The sequence below is a fragment of the Macrotis lagotis genome, chromosome 1, assembly GCF_037893015.1.
Source record: "Macrotis lagotis isolate mMagLag1 chromosome 1, bilby.v1.9.chrom.fasta, whole genome shotgun sequence".
Taxonomy (NCBI): domain Eukaryota; kingdom Metazoa; phylum Chordata; class Mammalia; order Peramelemorphia; family Peramelidae; genus Macrotis; species Macrotis lagotis.
Window position 1 is genome coordinate 700,299,454 of NC_133658.1, and position 18,882 is coordinate 700,318,335.

General features: G+C 35.3%; 1 protein-coding gene across 5 annotated transcripts in view; it reads left to right on the plus strand.

Moving 5' to 3' along the window:
- The window catches only part of SLC38A11 (solute carrier family 38 member 11), a 78,625-nt gene that overhangs the window by 38,110 nt on the left and 21,633 nt on the right, over window positions 1–18,882 (plus strand). For all 5 annotated transcript variants that reach the window (XM_074236574.1, XM_074236582.1, XM_074236563.1 and 2 more), the window contains 2 exons: window positions 17,458–17,528; window positions 18,136–18,297. In XM_074236574.1, coding sequence (XP_074092675.1) covers window positions 17,458–17,528; window positions 18,136–18,297 — 233 coding nt within the window. The remainder of the gene's footprint in view (window positions 1–17,457; window positions 17,529–18,135; window positions 18,298–18,882) is intronic.

The following is an 18,882-nucleotide window of genomic DNA, read 5'->3' on the forward strand; positions in this document are numbered from 1 at the left end:
CAAATCCAGCCTCAGACACTAAATAATTGCCTAGCTCTGTGACCTTGGACAAGTCACTTAATTCCATTACCTTAAATAAATAAAATTTTTTTAAAAAAGAATTTTAATCCAAGTATTCTGACTCCAAATTCATAGCTTTTCCATCTTAATATTCATCATCTATTAGATGTGTATGTTTCCAATCATTAAATTTGGATCAAGTACTAAATAATTATTCAATATTATCATTCTTCTTAGACACCATTAGTTTTTATCTCACCAATATGCACCTACAGTATAAATTGTAACTTTTCCATACCTTCTCATCCTATCCATCTTTTCCCCCAGGTCATCCCATAAATCGTTATCAGAAGGTTCATCTAGCATGCTGGGAAATCTAGAGAATTTCCTTCAATAATATTTGCCTACTATATGCAAGGCCCTCTGCCAGGTCCTCTAGGTTCTTTAAAGATGAATTCTACAAAGTTTCTACCTTTAAGAGATTTATAAGTTAATGATAATTTATGTAGCTATCAATGCACAGTATACAAAATACTACATGTACATTAATACTTTAGTTCTTCCTAATAAGTCTGTGAGGTAATTAGTGAAGGTATTACTATTTTCATTTTGGAGTTGAGCAAATCAGGTTAAATAACACTCCAGGTAGAAGTGAAAGAGAATGCAAATCCAAAACCTTTTCCAGTTGTCTCTCAGTAGAGGAACTGTATGAACAAGTAACTATAATAGATAAACATGATAGTACATGATACCTATTACAAGATAGGAGAATTATAGAAATACAGAGATGTGGGGAATTGTGTCCTATTGGGGTGACCAGAGACTACTTCATGGAAATGTCATTTGTTTGAGGCAGATCTCAAGTTAAATGATATTCTTTTCTGGCCAAATAGCTGCTTAGTTCATATGGCAATGAAATTTGGCAACTTTATGATTGCTCTTCCTCTAACAAGTGATAAGATTCACCTGAGTATATGCAACTTTTCTAATAATTGGGATTGTGCATTTGGTCTTTTCAGTATTTAGGTGTTAAAAGAAGGGTGTTCTTAGAAATTATGTATTTCCCATTTCTGTTTGAATTAGATTGTAAATAACTTTATCTTGATAGAAGATCAGGCTTATAGCAGAGCATGTTTGGGGTTGTCATGGTAGCTAGTGGAACCGACTTCTTGCTAAAAATGTGGCAACTATGAATGTTTATAATACATAAAACATGAGCCTTTCAGTGCTCTTTGTATGTGCATGTATTTTGCCTCATTTTGCTTCAGATGGATGATCAAGAAAACTATTCTCTCATTGAATTTCTAAAGTGGGTATTTGAAACAAATCTTGAAACCTACTATCAAAAAAAAGGTGGGGGAAGGTCTTCAGTAGCTGCTGATGTTGACCTTGTTACTATGGTAACACATTTTTATCAGCAGTGTTTTAAAAATAAAACACACAGTTCAAGTTCTCTTCCATAGTGCCTTAAATTTTATCTATTGACATGATTGCAAATATTTACTGTTCACGGTTTTGGGGGGGGTATTCTGAGACATAATGTTTAGCTTTGCTTTGTACTTTTAACCATTTATGTTCTAAAATTTTTAAGTGGTAGGACAGTTTAATTCTCTTCTAGAAGCTCAGCTAGTTTACCAAAGCAATAGCCAAGTTATTCCTTTTTTTCTCCTGATGTTTTACCTTCAAGAATCAAAGGTCTCTTCAACCAAAGTTACTTTCACCATGAAAATCTTCATTTACCTCCTATCAAAATTATTTCTTTTGTTTTTCATCCATTTTTAGAAATGGAGATCAATTGAGGTAGTCCTATATAATTTTCATTCAGGATAGAAATTATATTACAGCCAATGCTTTCTTCTATGCATGACTTGTGATGCTTACACTCCACTTCCTAAAATTTACCTATGGGTTTAGATTTCATACCATTAATTTGAACTTTATTTGGTAGACCACATGGAGCCATTGTAAGAGGAATAACAATTTTTTGAAAGAATTGATCAAATTTCTGTAATGACTAAATGTTCATATATGTGTTATATATGAAAATAATACTAATTTTCATTGAGGTAAAATTCAGTGACATTTCTAGTGAAGGGATCCTCTTATTACATCCTTTAAGAAAGTCTAACCAGAGATTTTGTGGTACAGACTATACCTAAAACGGGGTCATCAATTAAAATAATCTTTTCATCATTTATATTATGACAATAAAAATATGGATAAGGGGCATCTAGGTGGTGCAGTGAATAGAGTTCAAATCTGGCCTCAGACATTTAAGAATTACCTAGCTGTGTGGCCTTAGGCAAGCCACTTAACCCCGTTTGCCTTTACAAAAAAAAAAAAACCTAAAAAAAAAGAAAGATTCTCCTTGATTTTCAGTTAGTTTTAATTTGCCTCTCCAGTTTTCATGCAATCCTTATAGATTTGCGTTTTGGGTCCAAGTAAAAGAAGTCAAAGCTCTTGTCCACGGTACAGACTTTCTTTAAGGTAAAACCTTTTCATGTTTCCCCTAGGTTTTTTTCCCTCAGAGCCAAATAATCCAGTTCCTTAAATAGAGCTTCAAATGGCATAATGTTGAGACTTTTCCCCATGTTATTGGTCATCTTCTCTTAGACACTTTAGTTTTTTAATATCCTTCCCAGAATATGGAACCCAGAAGTAAATATAATATTAAAAATGGATACTATTCAGGGCAAGGTAAAGTGGAGCTATGATGTGTATCCTCTTGTTAGGTAAAGTTTTGATTTATCTCCTTTGCTGATCATCGCTGTCTCCATTGCTGATCATCACTGACTTGGGTGTTGCTCATTGACCTATTTCAGAGATTCTAATGATATGATATGAGAATGGTTCCACTTGGGTGGGTTTTCTCACCTTTCTTGACTTATATGCCCGTTTAAAAAAAACTGAGAAAGCCCCCCCCGAATACTGAAACTAGTTCCTCATGGAAAAATTAGAATAGCTTATAATTTTACAGAAGTTTTATTTAAAAGGAACACAAAATAGAAACTCCTGAATGAACCCCAATAAAAATCCTTCATAATCACTTTTTGTCTGAAATACAAAGATTCTCTCAAATGTCCATGATTCTTGCCTTCACCTGCCATATGTTCCTCTCTGTAGGTAGCTCTTAGTAATGTGAATTGGTTCTCTCTACAGTTCTCATTCCTCTTAGCAGGTACTTCAAAGTATTGTTCTTCTATGCTTCCATAGAGGGATCCTTGGATATTGTTTCTCACTCCAAAGAGAGCACAGCTGTCTCCCAGCAAAGAAATGAAAACTAATGAATTCTTTGTCCTTTTGTGCAATTTCCATTGACAAGGCTGTGTGTGTGTGTGTGTGTGTGTGGAGGAGGTGGGAAGGAGAAAGGATCTTCAAGAGTTGCTCTTATTATCTACTATATAATTCTCCCAGTGATTGCTCTGGTGATGCTTGACTAAATCTGGAACACATCCTTATTGAGATTATTTCCTTAGTTTTGGTTTTCATCAGATTCTGGTCATATAGGTATTTTTTTTTTCCAGAATAGGGTCTACTGCTGAATTCTAGTTTTTTTTTGAAAGTTTCTGAACAGATAATTAATGGAATTAATCAAATGGGGAAATGGGACAAGTACTCCCAGTTATTGGGAAATGGTAGCAGGGCAAGCAGCACAGAAAAATATAGAAACAAATGGTGTGAAAGAGGGTATAGAGGTAGACAGTGTGGAGAAAGGGATGGGGTAGTGGAGGAAGGCAGATAGCTGTGGGGATGAGAATGAAGATGGTGAGAGACACAGAGAGTCACTTATGTAATCTTGCATTAGAATTGGAAGCAATTTGGTGTATGGACCCAGCTGTGGATGAAAGAAGGAAGAAAAAAGAAAAAAAATCAGTGCTGAGTTTGGGGGGAGGCAGGAGGTTGGGGTCTCATTTTATGGGGTTATAGACTAAACATTGCTACCTTGGGGTTATTTCATTAACATTTCCACATTATATCAAAATTGTCAGCAATATTTAGTGTTCTGCTGGTCTTATTGAGGATTTCTGGAATTTATCTGAAATTTTAGGACTAAAATGTCATGACAGCAAATAGTCTCAGTATACAATTTTTTAATTAATATGGGATATAGTTTGCAACTTGATGTTTGGGACTACCTTGATATTTGGGACATTCTGTGACTTCTATGCAAAATTGCTCTTGTTGTCCACTTGTTTCAATTGTGTCTGATTTTCCGTGACCCCATTGAGGGATTTCTTGGCAAAGAAACAGGAGAGGTCTTCAGCTTACTTTTTCAGATGAGGAAATGAAGCAAATGGGGCTAATGACTTGCCAAGGGTCATATAACTAGTAAGCATCTGAGGTCAAATTTGAATTTAGGAAGATAAGAGTCTTCCTGACTCCATTCTGACACACTATCCATTGCATCACCTAGCTGCCCTATCTTATTCTTCTTGCTTTGCAGTCTTGCTTCCTGCTATTGTTACTTTATCCTGGCCACTTATAAACTTTCTATACAGGACAAGATAGAATTTTAACACAGTCTCCATCATAACTCCCATGTTCATGTTCAGTAATAATTCTGATGTCTCTTCCTTTGATACCACCTAGCATTACTGTCCTTCCATCAAAGGAATTGGAAGGAATATTGTAGAAAGAATATTGGAGGAAAATCTAAATTCAAATCTCATTTATACTACTATTATCTGTGTGATGTTGAACAACTCATTTTACCTCTTGGTGTCATTTCCTCATGGGTAAAATGAGGAAATTGGATTAGATAGTCTCTAAATTCACTATTAACTTTTTTAAAAATAGTATTTTATTTTTCCCCAATTACATGTCAAAACAATTTTTAGAATGCATTTTTTTAAGGTTTTTGTAAGGCAAACGGAGTTGAGTGGCCTGCCCAAGGCCACACAGCTAGGCAATTACTAAGTGTTGGAGACCGGATTTGAACCCAGGCGCTCCTGACTCCAGGGCCGGTACCTTATCCACTACGTCACCTAAGCTGCCCCTTTAGAATGCATTTTTGCAAGATTTTGAGTTCTAAATGTTTTTTTCCTCCCTTTCTACCCTCCCCCTTCCTAAAATGGTGGACAATTTGTTATGGATTATATATTTGCTTTTGTGTAAAACATATTTCCAATTTGTCACAGTTGTGAAAGAAACAGATCAAGATGGGAATAAGATGAAAAAGAGTAAAGTGAATAAAAAACTATGCTTCAGTTTTCATTCTGAGTCCATCAGAATTTTTATATCTGTGTAGATAGCATTTTCCTTTGTGAGTCCTTTTATTTGTTTTTGGATCACTGTGTTGCTTAGAAGAGTTAAGTCATTCAAAATTACACAATATGACTGAAACTGTGTGCAATGTTTTCTGAGTTCTACTCATTTCACTTTGCATCAGTTCATACAAGTCTTTCCAGGTTTATCTGAAATTTGCCTTATTTCTTTTTTAGGTTTTGTTTTTTGCAAGGCAAATGGGGTTAAGTGGCTTGCCCAAGGCCACACAGCTAGGTAATTATTAAGTGTCTGACACAGGATTTGAACCCAGGTACTCCTGACTCCAAGGCCAGTGCTTTATCCACTATGCCACCTAGCCGCCCCCTTATTTCTTATTGCACAATAGTATTCCAGTTACATTCACATATCACAGTTTGTTCATCCATTTCCCAATTAATGGATTTCTTCAATTTCCAATATTTTATCCTTATCTTAGTATATGGTGTGGGATGTTAGTCTATACCTAGGGTTTGTGCTCTAGTGTTTTCCTGGAAGTTTTTGTCAAATAGGTAGCTTCATCCATTTCTATTTTATGGGAGAAATCACCCCATTCGCATTCATAGTTGTGATTACTAAATGTGTATTTCCCTCCATCCTATTTTTTCTTCCAGTGTGTCCTCTCTCTTTCACCTTTTTCTCCCTCAATAATGTTTTGCTTCAGTCTACTGCCTCCCCAGGTCTGCTCTCTCTTCTGTCAGTACCCCCTTTACTTAACTTCCTCCCCTCCTACTTTCCTATTGGGTAAAACAGATTTCTATATTCAATTGATTGAATATATTATTTCCTTTCTGAGTCAATACTGATGAGAGTAAAATGTAAGCAATGCCTATCTTTCCTTCCACTTTAACAGGTTTTTGTCCCTCTTCATGTGAAATAATTTATTCCATTCGACCTCTCCCTTCCTTCTCCACTCATGTTCTTCACCTCTTTCTTATTCCTTATTTGTATTTTTTAACTTCACTCCCTCAAATTCACCTTATACATATATACTCAATATATATTCCTTCTAGCTATAATATTCGTGGTACAATTTTTAAGAATTACATATTTCATCTTCCCAGGTAGGGGATTAAACAGTTTAGCTCCACTGAATCTCTCATTTGTTCTTTTCCCTTTTTTACCTTTATAGGCTTCTCTTTGATCTTGATATTAAAGATCAAATATTTTGTTCAATTCATATTAGCATTTTAAAAAATTATTTTTATTTCAGGAGCAAAACTATTAGCTCTTAATCCTATGATTTTATAACCTGTTCAGGAGCTAATCAAGCATTCCAATTATTACTTTTCTGAATTATTCAAATCGAGTAAAACTGTCAATTATTGTTATTTCCATTAACTGTGGAACTCCAGCTTGCTACTAAGAAGGCAGTCAGGGTAGCTAGATGACGTAATGGATAGAGCACCAGTCCTGGAGTCAGGAGGACCTGAGTTCAAATTCAACCTCAGACACTTAATAATTGCCTATCTCTGTGACCTTGGGCAAGTCACTTAATCCCATTGCAAATAAATAAAATTTATTAAAAGAAAAGAAGATAGGAGAGGTGCCATGGAGGTAGAATCAGTAAGATCTGAAAACTTATTAGATAGAAGGGATAGATAAGAGTGAAGAATTGAGGATGATACCTCAGTTTCATGCCAATGATTGGAAAAATAATGGCATCCTCAACTGAAGCCTGGAAATTAGAAGGAAGAATGGATTTTGTAGGATGATGAATTCTGTTTTTGATGTGTTGAGTAGGAGATATTTGTTAGACAGCTGGTCATGTCACAGCCTATTCATTCCCGCTAATATTTTTCTCAAGTGTCCTTTGGGTGGATTGTCCTATCAAATGATATCTCTTCTTTCTTTGGTTTCCATTTTTGTGAAATGTATGTATTATTTGAATGTTCATTTAAATTAAACCATTCTTCAAGCATGTTTTTATAATAGTTCATAATAGAGAATATAAGTGGTCTAGTTATACCAACCATTCATGGAAAATACCTAATTTTAAACATAAAGTGAAGGAAATGTTTTGTCCTAAGGAGAAGTCTGAATTTTAGTAGTGATAAAAATCTCAATATTTAATTCCCTCCTTTTCTTTAAAAAAAGCTCTTGAATGATTGTTGCTATCTGACAGTCCTTGCTTTTTACATGATTTAAAGGAAAGTAAAAATGGTGTGTCAGTAAAAGATAGGATTAAATAGGGTAATCCTTGCTCTGTTCACTGTAAATTTTAATTTCATTTTTCCCTTTGGTTAAGAAAAAACTGAGTGAAGTTGAGATGGAGAGAATGAAGCACAGAAACAGTGGCTTAGGTGGTTAGTTGTAGAGGTGATATTGGAAGTAAATTTTATAAAGCAATTCCTTTCTGAACAATTGTATATGCTCATCTACTGATTTCCAAGACATGTTGCACAATAAGTCTGGGGGGAGGTGGGAAGTAGTCAACTGATGCAGATGGTGATTACAAAACCAGATAAGAGAAGGGGTTCAAAAAGTGGAGAGAGTTCTGTCTGTATCATTAATGGCTTGCAATGGGACAGGAAATGGAGAGCTCTGTTTACACACCAGTCAAAGCACTTAACTCTAGTGATGTGTCTGGTTAAAGAGGTTAATGCATGATGTCCTCCTGCCAGTAACAGAGTCCCTGTAGAGACTGTGTGCTTTGGAAGGTGTCTGTGTTTAACAGAAAACGTTTGGAACAATGCCATGGAGAGATGTAATGTTTGATCTCCTGGTGTGGAAGCAAAATGTTCTGATGATAAGGAATGACCCTGCAGCATGTTTTCATAAGCCTGTGATCATTGTAGCTATCTTAGAATGCTGGATCTAGAGTTGGAAGAAACCTCAGAGATCACATAGTCCAAACCCTTCCTCTTTGTTTTTTTAATCGTTTTTATCACTGCTTAGCTGTTTGGAAATAAGAAGGTTATTTTTCAGAACTGGATATTCTAAGTGCATAATGGGTAATTGCAGTTAAAGTTGTAGCATGAATTTATTAGTCCAGGTGCCTTCTCCTTATGCCTAAAATATTACTTTAAAATTTGTGACTGAAATCCTTTATGTCCGGGTTTCTCTCTCTCTCTCTCTCTCTCTCTCTCTCTCTCTCTCTCTCTCTCTCTCTCTCTCTCTCTCTCTCTCTCTCTCTCTCTCTCTCTGTTTTAGAAGACAAGTTGGTATTAATGGTGTGAGTATATCCATCTTTCTAGTTGGCTATCTATCTTGGTTTCAAGGGAAAAGTTATTGCTCTGTGTTTTTTGTTTCTCTGTTGGTCTTAGGAAATGAAATGTTATTTCTGTCTTTTCTCTCCATTCCCTTTGAAGATATGCCTATACCTAGAACTGAATAGACTGAAGCAATTGAAGTACCCTGAATGTAAACTCAGGTCGGTTTGATCTCTGTACCAAAGCATCAAAATTTCTCCTATTCCCTCTCATATTTTATTTATACTTTTAAATTTTGATAAGAAATTACAAACTGCATAGTGGAGTGTCCTAAATGTACAGATCTGTTTGGCTTCTAATTCCAAATCCTAAAAGCCTCCTAATATCCAATCTAGCCTATCTCCTATATTACTTTTATTTTTTAAAATTAATAAAATTTCATCTTCTGTTAATAAATTTATTTCAGAGCTCAAGTATGGTATGACATTTAAAGCAACAGAACTTAAATACAAAATTGTAGACCTTGGATTTCTTCAGGGAAACCAACTTCATTTTAAATGAGTGATGCCTCATGCATTGCCCTAAAAGGAGAAAGGAAGCTGAGCAGCATTCTCTAGACTGGAGTTCTTCAGAAGAGCTCAAACTAATAGATCTAGTTATTTGTAGCTGGGACTTGGAAAACCATCAGGAAATCTTTTAAATATCCCTGATTATATAAAAGAGCAGAAACCTCCAAGTTCAGAGTTCAAGTTATTAGCTCTTTACTTTTTAAGGTCAGTCTTTTAAATTGCATTTAGAGAAGCTACCACCTCTCAACTAAATCACTGATAATTTAAAATATTTGCCTAAAACCTATATGTGTATTTTTACACACACACACACACACACACACACACACACACACACACACACACACACAGGGATTGTCAAACATATATCATAAAAGAAGCCAAGATAACCTGGGTAGTCTATGACTTTTTATTTTCAGGAAAGGAGCATGCTCAAAGAAAAATATTAATAGTTTGATCAGTGATAAAGTGTAAGGAGTGTCTTTTATTATGCCCTAGGATGAAATCCAAGGGAATTAAAATGAACTCTACTGTTGCTATGGTAGTAGTATATATACTCTTTGTTTCATGCTAAAGGGGTGAAGAGGCAGAACATCAATTACTAATATAACTAAATAACACTTCAATTAGATTTTCCATTTTAGTCTAAAGGATATCAGGGTGAACATATATTAAAGATTACTTTATCTTTTGAATTATTGGACTAAAATGGAAAATAATTAGTTGAACAACTTTTCCTTTATCAGTTTCATTTGTAAAATTTCTCAAGATTTAGCTATCTCCCTCTTTTGTTCATACATTTATAGAGCTTTTTATATATTCTTTTCACAGCAACATCCTTGTATTTATCATATCAAGCATTCCATTCCATATGTGATTACTGCAGAGCTATATTATGGTGTAATAGTGACCATCATTTTTTTTAGGTTTGTTTGTTTGCAAGGCAATGGAGTTAAGTGGCTTGCCCAAGTTCCATACAGCTATGTAATTATTAAGTGTCTGAGGCCAGATTTGAACTCAAGTACTCCTGACTCCAGGGCTGGTGCTCTATCCACTGCACCACCTAGCCACCCTGTGACCATCATTTTTTTAAGAGAATACAAATAAGGCACAAATTCTGATTGATTTATCATTTTGAAAAGACGTGAGTATAGATCTAGCAAAAAGAAAAAAAAGAAAAAATGTCTTCTCTAACACTAAATATGAAGAGGTTCATCTTCAATAGGCCACCCAGTGGTGAATTCTTTGTCCATGGCAGCCCCTGAAGCAAAAAAAAAAAAAAAAAAACATTTTAAATGACTCTCAGTTCTATGCATCCCATACTTTTGCAATGACAATGGCAGAGTTTCATGGGTTTTAGTGGAAGCTAAGGATCTCCATTTTTAGACCATCTTGGGATGCTAACTGTATAATAATCCTTCTTCTGCACCCAATGAGTGAATATATGATAAAAGGAACTAAATCATATCAACCCTGACATTGTTTTTTGCAAGGCAAATGGGGTTAAGTGGCTTGCCCAAGGCCACACAGCTATGTAATTATTAAGTGTCTGAGACTGGATTTGAATCCAGGTACTCCTGACTCCAGGGCCAGTGCTTTATCCACTATGCCACCTAGCCACCCCAACCTTGACATTTTTTAAAAGAAGCAAAGAGTATCTAAATGTAAGGATATCTCACTGATTGTTCTGGAAGATACAAGTAAAAGAATAGGAAAAGCATGGCCTAACTATTGCTCAAATTATGACATGCCAGTTTTGAGCTTACCTGTGTATATGGAGGAGGTATATATAATGTTTGTATGTACACATACATGAATATATATGAGTAGCAATTACTGTACACAGAATAAACAGGAAGAAAGCAAGGTAGAATCCCCTTAGGAAATTGTAAAGCTCTTTTAATGACCCCATCTTCCTAGGAACTAAGATTCATTCTTTTACTGGCAGTCGTCTACTGATATTGCTATCTAGCTGCAAGTCATAAAATACTCATCTCCAAAGAATTAAAAATCACACAGAATGAAATTTAGAGGTACGATAGATGTGAGCAACCTACTATATATAATGAGAGAAATTTGAAGAACCAGAGTAATGAATATTATTAGAGAAATGTATACTTCAAAAAGAACATGGTAAGAATGAGCAATAACAATTAAACAGCTCAGTGTTCAATTATTATCCCAGTGAAGAAAAAGGAGTCTTCCAAAAGCTTAGGTTAAACCACCTATGCTTAGCATAGATTAACTTTCATGGGAAAACATTTGATGAATAGGTATGAAGGGACTGTGATCTGTGATCTTGGAGGAAACATCTAAATGGATAGCAGGTCAATGTGAGTGTTACAATAACGCAGGATTATTGAAAGACTAGGATATAAGCAAATGACTAATAGACATGGGGAGATTCCAAGGTGTAATATATTTTAATTTAAGGAAGATCAGGCTGCTCTGTGCTAGTTGGAACTGCTACAAAACCAATTCGACAGATCCAATAGGTTTAATGGTTGAAGATTCTATAGATCTTAAACTACTAAAATGAAGGTTTAGTGGTGTTGATGGCACAGTAGATAAAGCACTGGGCCTGAAGTCAGGAAGACTCATCTTCTGATCTCAGACAAATTAGCTATTTAAGCAAATCACAACCCTTTTGCCTCCATTTCTCATCTGAAAAATGAGTTAGATAAGGAAATGACAAGTCATTCCAGTATCTTTGCTACAAAAAACTTCAGATGGAGTTACAAAGAGTCAGACATCACTGAAATGATTGAACAACAAAAGCTCTTTTCTATAATAGATCATATGCCATATTATCTCATCCTATGCAATTCTTGCCCATTACTTTTTATAAGTCCTCCATGCATAATGGAGACTATCATTGCTTTAAAAAACATACTTTTTAAGATACTTGTGTATAACTCAGGTTATCTATCTACTATTTTTCATCTCACTTTATTATACTATTTTTTCCAGTCATTTATGTCCCTCAATGCCTTTTGCTGTATGTTTTAAAAAGGACATTAAATTACAAAGGCTTCCACAGGAGAATTGATGTAAAATGATAACTGATATTTTCTATAACAATTTCTGATTTGCACAGTGCTTTCCTTACAATAACTCCAAGAGGGAGGAAGTAAAAGTTTTCATGCCCTCATTGCAAATTTGCAGTTGAGGAAACTGAATCTCTAAGAAATCAAATGACTTTTTCCATGAGTACAAAGCAAGGGAGTGCCTGAGGGAGGATTTTAATATAGGTATATTGACTCCAGGTCCCATGCTCTATCTCTGTTTCCAGGCTTTATTAAAAAAAAAAAGTGGAGGGGAGGCTGGGTGGTGCAGTGGATAGAGCACCGACCCTAGAGTCAGGAGTGCCTGAGTTCAAATCTGGCCTCAGACACTTAATAATTACCTAACTGTGTGGCCTTGGCCATACCACTTAACCCCATTGCCTTGCAAAAAATCTAAAAAAAGTGGCACTATTTTATATATATATATATATATATATATATATATGTATATACCACAAACTATACTAATCTACAAAAGTTCTTGGTGTACGTTTTGATTTTATTATGAATATACATGAAAGGCAATATGGTAGATAGAGAACTGGTCTAGAAGTTGGGAAGCCCTGGATTCAAGTCCTCTTTCTGACTCATAATAGTTATATGAACTTAGATAAGACACTTAATTTCTAGGTGACTGAGGAAATGCTCCAGAATCGCACATTGCAGAGAAAATGCTAATCAGAATGGGCAAAGAGAGTTTCCTTGATGAAAGTTCCATATCTAATGATACCTCAGGTCTGCTGCCCTTCCAAATTTCCTTCATCAACATTTATAAAACTGGTAACTATCATTCTAAGATAGTTGGATGAGTTAGTCTCATCTAAAAAAGGAAGGGAGAGGGCTATGATAAGGCATGCTCAGAAGCCCCCAAAAGACAAATGGTAGTAATTCAGCACAAGAGCTACTGACAACAGAGGAATAGTAATTACACTTCTGTTAAGTGATGTTTGTTATCCTGCTATGTCCAATTAATTGATATCTGTATTTAAAATCTAAAAATGTAGGTTTGATTTCCTTCCTAGTATGAAAAATTAAAAGTCTAGAGAATCACTTTTCCAATCTTCAGATTATCAGGAACAATGGAGAATTCCTTTATAAAAACTGGAAAAAGAGCTTCCAGGTAAAAACAAATAAGAAAAAATCTGAAGAAACATAACTATATTTTGAGTTGTTTATGATAGAAAAAGAGGGTGGAATAGTGTGACACAGAAGAAGAGTCTTACAAAAAAACAACATTACCACTTAGAACTAAAGAATAATTAGCTCTTCTTTTAGTGAGGGGCAAAGTAACTAGATTTTCTGAAATGTTTTACTTGAGGAAATAATGCTGTGGATGCACAGGTATACACACACATACACACACACACACACACACACACACACACACACACACACACACACATACAAATACACGGGGGGGGGGGGGGAGAACTACCAAGGCATCTATTTGTCAAATTGTTATTAACTTGACAGAAGGAATCACTACCTTCCTGGAATATGTATTTAAAATATTAAGAAAAGTATTTAAGGGGGTGGCTAGGTGGCACAGTGGATAGAGCACAGGCCCAAGAGTCAGGAGTACCTGAGTTCAGATCTAGCCTCGGACACTTAATAATTACCTAGCTGTGTGGCCATGGGTGGGCTACTTAACCACATTTGCCTTGCAAAAAACCCTAAAAAAACCATTTAAAATATTAAGGGCAGCAGACCTGGGTTTTCATTAGATATGGAACTTTCAGCAAGGAAACTCTTTTTAGCCATTCAGATAAGCATTTTCTCTGAAATGTGAGATCTTGGAGAATTTTCTCAGACACCTGGAAGTTAAGTGACTTGTCTATGTTCATATAACCACTATGAGTCAGAGAGGAGACCTGAATATCTCCCATGACCTAGGAAACCATATTCTCTACCCACTTTAAATGATTCACATGAAGCCAGGTGATGACCTAGAAAACCATACTAGATGCTAAAGTGGAAAAGGAGTCTTTGCTATATGAGATGAAATACAGCCTTAGATACTTACTAATTGTTTGTTCCTATATGAGTCACTTAATCTCTCTTTGCCTCAGTTTCCTAATTTATGAAAATGGGAATAATAGCTTTTACCTCCCATGGTGGTTGTGAGGATAAAATGACATAATATTGATAACACACTTTGAAAACTTTAAAATGCTCCACAAATGCTAACCATTATTATTATCTGATGCACCTCTACCTTTCAGCAACTATCCACACCTCTGTTGTATAATGGAAGATAGGAATTGAAACCATTAGTTTTGAAGTGAGGAAACTCCATGTTCCAATGTGGTTCAAAGAATTCTCTTTGACACATAATCTTAGGTGCCTCTGAGATATTAAATAGTTTTCTTTTCATGAACATATGGACTGAATATGTCAAAGTTGAGACTTGAACTCAGGTTTTCCTTGCTTCAAGGATTGTTCTATATCCACATTACCATGCTGCCTTGCTTTTATAAAAGAGTAATGATTAAAAAGAATGTTCATCATATTTGGAATTTAGAAGAGATTTGAAATCCAACTAGTCTAAGCCAAAAATGATGTAATCTATCTAGAAGAATTTTAATGACTTACATTACCTTCGTCCCCAAGCCTCACTTTCCAGTGTACAGTATTAAAATATGGAGCATCTAATAACCACATGAACAACTTGTAGTTGATAGTTACACAAAATGTAATAGATAAGTCTTTAAAATTGCCTAAAAATTTGTTCATTGGGGGGAAAAGAAACAACATACTCAACACTTCTTTCTCTTCCCTGATGTTGGCCACATGGATTTTACCTACCTTTACCTGTACTTCCCTTTTTTCTTTCCTTGCTTTTGCCAAAATTGGATAGAAACATAAAGGAAGGCTTCATTCTTTTTGGATGGTAGGAATCAAAGGGAGGAGGAGAATGGTTATCTACCTCCCAGTTTTGAAGTCCAAAGCTTTGAAAAGTAGATTGTCAAAATTTTTCCCTTGCAAGAGCAGAGATTTCAAATGCAAGCAGCATTTGAAGAGAGAGAAAACCCATTCCCAAAGGCATCAGAAAGTGTGACAATCTTTTGAATTTTGACAGTTGTTAGTTGGTTCTGGCAGAGCTGAGTCATCATTAGGAATGGCAACAAATTAAAGATTGTGTGTGTGTGTGTGTGTGTGTGTGTGTGTGTGTGTGTGTGTGTAAGTGCTCATGCGGAAGCACATTCTCCCCATTAATAGGGAAAGTTGACAGGTATGGCACTTTGTTCGTTCTTAGTGCAAGAGAAGAGATGGAGGCAGCAGGTGGCAGCATCTCCCACTCAAAAACTTTGGGAATTGGATCAGGCTAATTAGTAGCAGGCAGCAGGCTGACATGCAGGCTTCCTTCTCTTTAAAGCTCTTCTGTGTATGCTGGCCATCTCACTTTTATGGAGAATTGGCCCATTAAGGTAGAGAGAAGCAGTTTTCACCAACTCAGTTTTTAGAAGTGCCTTCTAGCTCTACTGATTATGAATACCAAACAAAATTGTGTCCAATTTCCTCATCTGGAAAGAGAATGAGTTGACTTAGATCAGGGAATTTTAACCTGAAGCCTACAAATGTTTTTTACAAATATTTTGATAAACAATCAACATAATTGATTTGTTTTTCAATCCTCTATATTTTATGCATTTAAAAGTACTTAAAAGCAAGACTTCACTTGACAGACATACAAATACACATTAACCTCTAACAAAACCTCTATATTAAATTATCTCTAGGGTACCATGCAAGTCTTAACATTTTATGATTCTATAAACCTATGTCATACAAGAAATATATGATCAAAAAAGATGGGCTGATAACATAGTGAGAAAGAAATAACATAGAAAACACATGTGTTTTACAGGTATCTCAGAGATGCTAAGAGAAATTAGTTGGTTGACCTCCTGTGGTGAAAATACAGGAAATTACGGAGAACTGTTCCACAGGATAGGCAGACATGGACAATTTTTATTATTGGGATCACAGAACCATTTGAGCTTAAAAATATAACCAATCAATGTAAGCCACTGTCTCATTTTTGTCTGCCAGCTCATGACTCAGTGTGTGAGACATGGGAGGTATTTTAGTAAATGCTTATTGAGTAGATGGAATTGAATGACTACACGTGGGCCACTTTTGTCTTCAAAATTAATTTCTCTAGGTCAGGGTATTTTAATCCTTTTTTTTGTTATCATAGATATCTTACATAATTTGGTGAAACCTGTGGACTTCTCTTCAGAATGTTTTTAAATGCATAAACTAAAATACATAGTATTATAAGGAAATTTAATTATTTAGAAACACATTTCTCAAAATATACAACAAAAAAAACAAGTTTGTGGATCTGAAATAAAGAATTCTGAAGTCTAAATTGCTATTCCTAGTGGTCTTAAACTGTCCAAGGCCCTAATTACTGTTAGGATCCAGACTGTTTTGCCATACTGTAAAAACTGGCTCTCTCAGTAAGGAAAGTTGGGATAATAATGGCTTAATAAAATAATCTATTAAAGTTGTTAACTAGTTTCTACTATGCAAATAGTAGGAAGCAATCCCTTGACTATTTATCCTGCCAAGAAAACACAATGCCTTAATCCATTTAAAATTCTTAGTCCCTTTAACAGGTAAAAATAGGGACCACAAATTTTGTGATAGGGTTGAAATAGCACTAGACTTAGAGTCAGAGGGTCTGGGTTCAAATCTCTCTGTCTCTATCTCAGTCTCTCTTCCCTTCCTCCTTTCTTTTCCTTTTCCTTCTATTCTCTTTTCCCCTCTTCCCTACTTATTATCAGAATGATTCTTCTCAAAAAAGCATTTTGCCTTTCTGGTTCCTGTTTTCCTTAACTATAAAATGAGAGAGTTGGACTAGATAACTTCCAAGTTCCCTTCCTTCCAGTCCTAAATCTGCATTTAGGCCTTTTGGAATCTTCACAGAACTAGCTTGCCAGTATGACCTGGGGAATAAATAAAGAATTGTGGAGGGGGAAAAAGGACCATATTTTCTATTCCATTCCTGATAATATCAAATGCTATCATATTTGAGTACCTAGCATCCAGGAGGTACTCAATTAATGCTCATTCCCTTCCTTCCCTCTTCTCCCATAATACAGAAGGATATATGAATCAGTCTATTTCTTACAGAACTATATAAAGCCTGCTTGGATATAGTTATCTGCAGTGGAAGAAAGAAAACTAATCAGAATTTCCTATTATCTCACCTTTCCTCTGTATTTTATTTATTTTTCAAGTTAATTAGGGATAATGGAACCCTTTCTTACCTACTGGTTGGCAATAAAGAATTTAAACTTATGAGGCATCTCAAGGAAACTGATAATCTCATTCTTTTAGTATTTTAAACCATACAACATTGTTTAAAAGTTATAATACTAAAACTCTTTCTCTTCCCAGATCAAGAACAGAAGATGCTTGGGTATTTGCAAAGCCCAATGCAATTCAAGCAATTGGCATTATGTCATTTGGTAAGTGAGTAACTCAGATATTTGTTCAGCCCATGGGCATTTGTACAGTATAAAAGTGCTTTGGTTCATTTTTAGATGTCTAATACTTTAGCTTTCCTATTAGCAGCATGAACCCCAGGAAAGTTATCTATTAACCTTTGCTATTCATCATCAAAGTCTCTGTTTATACATAGATAAATACCTTCCAAGCCCAATAATTCTGTCATGACAGTTAGATTTCTTAGCTTGGAAATTTAACATGTGTCATGATATTTTTACAAAGCTTTGAGATTTGTTATTAATTGCATGGTATTCTAAAACTGCTCTAATATTTGTACACAAAATTGTCCAGGGAGCCTGATAGGAAGAGGAAGGAATTTACAACTTTCTAAAAGAGAAAATGATTTTTGTTAGACATGGCTTGAGACTTCCTCATATACCTGGTGTGAGTAGGGGGCTCTTTGTTCCTATAAGTGTAAAAGAGAGTTTTATTGACCTCCTTATAATTAGTAACTCTTTAGGGCTTCCCCAGAGACATCTATCTCACAACCTTTTCCAGAATAAAGAAGAAAACCTGGGTCAAGTATGAAGTGTATTTTAATAATATTCTCATTATTTTCTATTATAGCATTCATCTGCCATCATAACAGCTTCTTAGTTTATAGTTCCCTGGAGGAACCCACAGTGGCTAAGTGGTCTCGGATCATTCATATATCAGTCATAATTTCTGTATTTATCAGTCTGTTGTTTGCTACTTCTGGTTATCTGACATTTACTGACCACACACAAGGTACAGTGAGAAATTCAAGTTTATATTTCATTATTTTCTGGCAGTATTTAACACTTTCTTATTTTTAATTTAACTCCTCTCCCCCATCTCTATGTCCATCCTCTCCTTCCCTTCTGTCTTAGAGAAAGAAGTATTAACTCCTCCATGCTAATTGCCCAAGCCATGCTGCCTAAAACTCATCCTGTTCTCTCACAAATCTACCTCTCCTTGCTGTTTCAAACTTTTTTTTTCAGTAATTTCATTATTCTCTAATAATGAATTACTTTGTGAAACCTCCCACATTACCCATTTAGTCACCAAAGTCTGTTAACTTGTTCCTCCCATGGAATCTCTCTGTTTACTCTTTTCTAGCACCACGACCATCTCCTTAGTTAAGACCACACTTAATTTCATGGCTGGCCTTTTAGCTGGCTTCTCTGTCCCTGGTGTCCAATTCATGCTAAACTGTGGGATTAATCTTTGTAAAATTCAGTTACTTTTCTATCAGTTCCCTGCTCAGAAATCTTAAATGATTCTCCTTTTTTCCATTGTATAAAAAATAAGCTCCTCAGCTTTGCATGCAATTCTCACACTCATGCCCCATTA